Source organism: Populus euphratica, unplaced genomic scaffold (genome assembly GCF_000495115.2).
Source record: "Populus euphratica unplaced genomic scaffold, PopEup_1.0 scaffold437.1, whole genome shotgun sequence".
Classification (NCBI taxonomy): Eukaryota; Viridiplantae; Streptophyta; class Magnoliopsida; order Malpighiales; family Salicaceae; genus Populus; species Populus euphratica.
In genome coordinates this window covers 74,536-82,332 of record NW_011500324.1, presented here as the reverse complement: position 1 = coordinate 82,332, position 7,797 = coordinate 74,536, and the positions used below count along the sequence as shown (strand labels likewise).

General features: G+C 32.8%; 1 protein-coding gene across 4 annotated transcripts in view; it reads left to right on the top strand.

Moving 5' to 3' along the window:
• The first annotated feature begins 1,155 nt into the window (after positions 1-1,155).
• Positions 1,156-7,797, top strand: part of LOC105113619 (protein LIGHT-DEPENDENT SHORT HYPOCOTYLS 10-like) — a 13,371-nt gene continuing 6,729 nt past the window's right edge. The window contains exon 1 of one of the 4 annotated variants that reach the window (XM_011009866.1): positions 1,156-1,910. In XM_011009866.1, coding sequence (XP_011008168.1) covers positions 1,362-1,874 — 513 coding nt within the window. In that variant the 5' untranslated portion in view covers positions 1,156-1,361 and the 3' untranslated portion in view covers positions 1,875-1,910. The remainder of the gene's footprint in view (positions 1,911-7,797) is intronic. The other 3 variants (XM_011009868.1, XM_011009865.1, XM_011009864.1) reach the window with 3 other exon arrangements.

The following is a 7,797-nucleotide window of genomic DNA, read 5'->3' as shown; positions in this document are numbered from 1 at the left end:
AGATATATGTCATCGGTATATACCGACAGATTATGAGATAAAATTATGTCCATCGGTAGTTATTACTGACGGAATGTATCCGTCGATAATTTCGTTGGTTTTTTTTTTATTTTCTGGTAGTGTTTCAACATAAATTGATGATGCAATATTTTACACAATAATTTCATCAACAAATAATAATGTGTCATATTATAGATAGAAACATGACAAAATATTTATTAATTTTTAATTATTTTTTATGTTGTCAATAATTCTATTGATAATTAGTAAGAGAACATATTTCACTGCTAATGACTTCGACAAATTAAGATTTTCAGTCACCATGATCATCGGATAATATTGCTGGTATTGATCCATCTCTGGTCCAAAAAATGAAAAAAGAAATATATATTGGTTAGAGAAGGAATTTTGACGCTGAATCTAATTCCATTGATAATTAGCAACAAACTACATTCCGTCGCTATTTTCCTTCTTTTTTCCTGTAGTATTTACTTGGATTCCAAATATACCTTATTGTAATAAATTAAGAGCACACATGTTGAATAATTATCATAATTTTTTTCGACAAGAAAAGTATATTTTTCTGTGTCAATTTTCACATGCAAGTTGAGTTTAAATTCACCTTTCGGACAATTTTAAGAAATCATTATTTACACTAGTTTGATGCATTCATGCAAGAGTTCTCCTTGGTATTGGTTTTAAAGTTTGAATTCGAGTTTTTTTTTTTTTTAAAAAAAGAGGTAAACTTCCTTACTCAGCAAGCTAGAAGGGATATAATTATCATAATTTGGAATCATTTAAAAGTCAAAAGTTTTGGGTATCCAAACATCAAAATTCTCCGGTATTAAACCATACCCGGCTGCTCAAAATTTTGAATTTAATAATTTGATAAAAGAATGACAAACATATTATTATGAAGGCTTGGCATCAACCCTTGCGTCTCAAAGCGAGTCTCAAACCTAGCAACCCTTGCGTCTCAAAGCGAATCTCAAACCTAGCAATCGTGCCTAGTGTGGATCAAATGATAGAGGCTTAATCACTTAGAAAGGACATACAATAATTCTATGTTTTATTTATCAATATAAATATCTCTACCCACACTAAACGTAGAGTTAATACTAATGGGCACCAATAAAAAAAATGAAAATGAAAATGAAAAAGAAAAAAAATAAAAGAGAAAACAGAAAGCAACGGCATTGGCCCATGTTATGTCTACTCACCAGCCTCTATGATGTGAACTCCATCTTCCTCCCCACTTCCATCCGCTATTGCTTTACCCCCCCGCCAGTTCTCTTATTTCTTAATTACCATATTTAGTAAAATATATAGATCATTAACATTAATCTTCATCCACGGAAAAGATGTCCAGAGAAAGAGGAAAGGACATAGCTGAAGGATCCATTGAGAATCAACAACCAGCAACTCCTAGTCGTTATGAGTCGCAGAAGAGAAGGGACTGGAACACTTTTGGGCAGTACTTGAAGAACCAGAGGCCTCCAGTTCCACTTTCTCAGTGCAATAGCAACCATGTCCTAGATTTCCTTCGATATCTTGACCAGTTCGGCAAGACTAAGGTTCATCTACAAGGTTGCATGTTTTATGGGCAGCCTGAGCCCCCAGCTCCTTGTACTTGCCCTCTTAGACAAGCTTGGTGCAGCCTTGATGCTCTTATTGGGAGGCTTCGAGCAGCCTACGAGGAGAACGGAGGCACGCTAGAGACAAACCCTTTTGCTAATGCTTCTATTCGGGTTTACCTTAGAGAAGTAAAGGACTATCAAGCTAAGGCAAGGGGGATCCCACACAAGAAGAAAAGGAAGAAGCAGATTTCAAGCAAAGGAAATGATGAATCAAGCTCTGAGATGCAGTTTCCTTAAAATCCCAATTGGCTTTCCAGCATCTGTGCACGTATGGTAATCAATCCCTTACCACATTTACTTTTTGACTCCTCTTTTTAATGATAGATTGCCTGCTTTAAATAAACATTGGCAAATATCAAGCAGTGTGATTTTCTGCCCTCATGAATGTTCAGGTGTCATGGTTTTTTTAATTTAACAACACGAACTTCAAGCCCTGCCCCACCATTTTTTTATAAAATTATACTTTATATTTTCAATCAAATTAAAATTTTAAACCGTGTAAAATAATGCTATTACTATGATATATAATATTTTTCAAACTCAAGGAACATATCACTCTCCCTTCTTATTTGCATCGTTTCTCTCTCTCCACTGCTTTTTCTCTCCATGAATTACCCTTGCAGCAGATCTTTACAAGGGTAATTTGAACATTAGTATCCTGCCCTCTGTATCTTCATAGATCTGCATGATCTGCATGTTGTCCGATTTCAGATTTTGTGGGACATTTGCATGTCAATATATGCTTTTATTTGTTCATTTCATTTGCGTGGAAGCGAACCCTTGTTGGATGATTAGAAGTGAGTATATGCTCCAAAACAAAACATCATATGCAGTTTTCGCATTTTACAATTATACTTATTGCACGACGAGTTAATATAAAATCATTATGTAAATCTCAACAAAGTTCAAACAGCTCCTACCTAAGGAGGAGGTGAATTTCTTTAATATAAAACCATTTCTTTTAATTCTTATCAAATAAATTTTTGGATTTGACAGTTTTTTTAACACTACTGGATATTAATTTATCAATGTCATGTGTTGAAGTCGCTCTTCAATAGATTCAAATGACACTGCATCAAAGCTAGTTTTACAGATTCATTGTGTCCTACTCCAATATATGTCTGGTAATTTATTATCATAAACATTCTATTCGTATGTATGTGTATAATCTAGCCTTTACCAAAGTTGAGAAGAGTTGAGAAAAATAGAAGATTTGACCAATTAGTTATCCATCCTTTTTTATTTTTATATATAGGGCAGTGTATACTAGTTAATGTAGAGATTATAACATAAAATTAGGCCTATCAATATTTTCTAATTATATACATCATATATTTAGTAATTTTCTATAATACAATCAAGTTGAGGGTGGAGGATCAACTAAAAATTTAAATCAAAGATCAATAAAAAAAAGTAGGGAGTGACTTAGCCAAAACATTGGGAAGCTGATCATTGGGAAAGATAAATTGAATTTGAATATCCTTCTTGGCAACCTTGTCATGTATAAAGTGATAATCGACCTCAATATATTTAGTATGAGTATAAAAGATAGGATTTGCAAACCAATAAGTAATATCCATATTATTACACCAAAGCATAGGCACCAAAGTAGAAGCAATCTGCAAATCTAACAATAAATATTGAACCCAAATAACCTCAATAGTGCCATTGGCCAAGACTTTATAGTCAACCTTAGTAGAAGAACAAACAATCATGCATTGTTTGTTGGATTTCCAAGAAATTGATGTAAAAAAAAGAGACAAGATATCCACTTGTAGCCTTACAATCATCAACTCTACTAGCTCATTTATCATCTGTAAAACCATATAAGGCAAATATAGAGCCATAGGTGATATGTAAGCCAAAAGAAAACATACACCAAAGATAATGTAGAATGCATTTAACATCAGCCTAATATGTATGTGTAGAAGCATGCATAAACTGACAGACCTTTTTAACAACAAAACAAATGTCTAGTCTTATAAAAGTGAGATATTAAAGAGCACCAACAATTTGATGAAACCATGTAAGATCACAAAATAAGCAATTGAGCACCCTAGTAACCTTTGAGGTAGACATGAGAGTATCAATAGGTTTGCAAGTAGACATACTTGCTCAATTAAGTATGTCAAGAATATATTTATCTTGTCGTAGCATAAGATCGACATTAATAGAATGAACAGCTCCTAAATCCTGAAGTTTAAACTTTGAACTCAGCAACTATATCAATTGATGAAGCAATACTTAATTGCTTCCCATAAGCAAAACATCATCAATGTAAACTAGAAGATAAAAGATATTAACATCCATAAACAAGATGACTAATGAAGTGTCCACCTATAAGCTTGAAACCCAATACAAAAAAGATAATCATTTAAGCGAGTGTATCATGTACAAACAGCTTGTTTTAAGTTATATAAAGACTTATGTAACCGACACATAATAGAGAAAAGAGTAGAATCAACAAAATCTAGAGGTTGCTACATGTATATCTCTTTGACAAGTTTCCCATTGACAAAGACATTATGTATATCGAGTTGATTAATCTCTTAACCACATGAAAATAAAATGGAGAAAACCAATCAAATAATCGTGTATTTAATGACAGGACTAAAATTCTCATAATAATAAATACCTTCTTACAAAGTAAAACCTCTAGCAACCAATTGAGCCTTATAACTCCCAATGCTATCATCTACACAATGTTTTATCTTGTACACCCATTAATTACCAATAACATTCATTAAAGGATGAAAAGGAAACAAAGACTAAGTGTTATTAAAACACAACGCTTAAATTTGATCCTTTGAAGCACTATGCCAAGCCTTATACCTATCAACATCAAAAAATATAATTGGTTCATAAGTAGAAGGAGAGAGTACTCAAGAGAGAAGGCTCGTAAACAAAGCTAAAAAAGTCGTTAGATTTGCTATCTTTACCAATTGTAGACAAAGAACCATATGATGCTGACCAACTATAGGCAAGTAAGCTTGAACCTATATGTTACTGTAGAAGATAAAATGAGAGGTCAACAGCCAAATTCAACCTAGTTGGAGATTCAAACCAAGACATTGGACTGGCAGCAATAGACCTATATGAACCAATAGCAAAACAAAAGAGAACCATCAACATTAGACTTAGAAAATAGCAACTTTGAAGGGGGAGAAGCTATACTTAGAGAATGATCATTGCATAACAAGCAAATGGTGACATAAAAGAAAGGCTGATGGGTTATTGATGTTGACAAAAATGGCAGGTAGTATGGGTGGTGGAGAGGTCGTAGGTATAAGGAGGGAAAAGGTAATGAATCAAGCAAATTAGGCAAGTGGGTAGTAGTGATATAATGTGGAGAGGTGTTGTAGGGTTGTGTCATCTTTTTAGATTTGTCAGAAGGCAATATTTATTTATGAAAACAGACATGATGTGAGATATAAATACATTGAGATATAAGATTAAGACAACAATAACTAAGATTAAAGGAGCTATAACTTAAGAACACATATGGAGAAGAACAAAAATACAACTTATGCATATGGTATGGATATAGAAACAGAAAACAAAAACATCTAAAAATATATAGAATATCATAATTAGGAGTACGATGAAAAAGACATTCAAAGGAGGATTTATTATAGATGACAAGAGTTGGCATATGATTTAATGATTCAAACTTATAATTTCAAAACTTTAATGGGGCTTCACATTGTTTGAGGAGAGTAAGATCACTTTCGACAATATGCCAATAATAACGTTCAACAATGCCATTTTACTCACGAGTATGAGACAAATTAAACAATAATGAATACTGATAGTCTAAAAAAAAGTGTTTAACTTGTGTTATTCACCACCCCAATTAGTTTGAATAGATTTATTTTTTCATGAAAATTGATGCTCAACAAAAAAACTTGAAATAAAATGATGGAAAATAGAAAGTACAATAGACTTCACAATAAGAGGATAATACCATATATATTTCGCATGCGCATCAATATAAATAACAAAAGTAACAAAAAACATCAGAGGAAAAAATAGGAGTATGGCCCCAAACATCACTAAAGATTAAATCAAACAGAGTTAAAGTTTTGTGACTTATAGGTCCCAACAATAAACGCGACAACTTTCTTAGCGAACATGCTTGACATTATAATAATAAATGTGATGTATAAGCAAGTTTATTATTTGATACTAAAAAAGTAAAAACATGGGAAATAAGATTACCCAATTGAGGATGTCAAATATTAGTAGAAGTAGAGAGGCAAAAAGACTAGTAAACCTAAGGAATTGACATGATAGAAGACTCAAACAAAATATAAAAACCATACTTACTCTGATTGGAAAGGAGTATTGTCTTGGTGGTGAGATCCTTAACATAAAAGACCATACTTACTCTGATTGGAAAGGAGCATTGCCTTGGTAGTGAGATCCTTAACATAAAATACAAATGTGAGAAATTCAAAATAAACATTATCATCATGATAAAATTTCTGAATAAAAAGTAATGGTTTTTTAATATGAGGTACATGAAAAATATTAGATAAGGTAAAAATACATTGTAAGGTAATTTAGTATGTCTAATATTAGATATGGAAAGAAGTAAAAATATATTGTAAGGTAATTTAGTATGCCTAATATTAGATATGGAAAGGCCTTTATCATTATCAATATACAAGAGATTATTATCAAGATAGGGTTCAAACCTAGTTAGGGTCGCAAGAGCAGGTGTAACGAGTTGATTTGTATTATTATCTAAAAACCAATCCACAAAGTTAAGAGAGAAGACATTACTAAATGCAATATTGGCATTTGACTATTGTCCATAGATGTGAAGCTGAGAACATTAAGGGGTTGTATGACTAAAGGATAGGCAAAGTTGGCACCTGATATTATTCGTAAAAGAACGGTTATTAGACTATTGTGAAGAGCCATTATTCCTTATGTTTTTGTTGCCAATTGGTCTGTCTCTAGATGCTATTATAAGACCTTTGAAGACCATGAAAATCAGACCTATTTTAGGTGTTGTTTTGATTGTTATTTGAACACCAGCTTCCATGAAATCGTCCTCTTCCATAACTAAAATTTGAATAATTGTTATACAAACTTGAAGACTGATTGTATGCAACACATACAAATTGAAATCTTCTAGAGAAATTGATCGACTTTATAGGGGGGAGATTCATATTAGCATCAATGACAGGGGAAGATTCCAAAGCAGACGAAAAGGAAGTGGTTTGCATTGGTTGAGAAGAAACAACAGCTTCTGGTGTAGGAGCTGGAATGTCGATTTGTTGTAAGGAAGAAACAACAAACATGGTAGAGTCCGTTGGGGTGAGGGAAAGACAGTTTTAATGTATTAAGACTCTGATATCAAATTAAGAAGAATAGAAGACTTGATCAATTAGTTAGCCAACATTTTTTATTTATACACGTAGAATAGTTTATAATAGTTAATATAGATATGACAATACAAAATTAAATCTTTCAATACTTTATAATTATATACATCCTACACTCTGCAGTTTCCTATAATAACCACGTATATAAGATTAACAAATTAAAGGATAACTTTTAGGCATCATCGGATGCATGTATGTAGTTGTCAATACAGAAAACTGGAAGAAATGGCACAGTAAATCATAGGGATATGAGTGCATTAAGATACACGAAGAGACAGGCTTCAGGAATCCACATCCAGTATCTCTGTAATTATCCCTCTTTTAATATACCTAGTAAGTGCTGGCACTAGATACCAATTCGGCACTAGTAACAACCCAATCCACCTGCTCCCCTGCCTGTCATTTTCTACGCTAGTCTCTCTTGATGTGCCCTGCTTTCTTTTAGGTGATGTGTTTGTTTGGTTGCCTAGCCTTCTCCTTGTTTGCTTCTTTCGTAGAACCTTAATAAAATCACTGATGACTTTCACCCAAAAAACGGTGGAAAAAAAGACAACCTTGTGCTTGCCCAAAAATTTTAGCATGTTGACAGTTGGGTTTCTGACCAACTAATCGACATAAGTAAATTTTCGTAGATACTCAATGTGGAAAGTACTGTGCATGCTTGCGCTAAAGCTGAACTATAGGTGTAATGATAGCACTATTCTGGTTCTAGCTCTCATGCTATACATACATAATTAGATGAACTTATTATTATTATTATTATTATT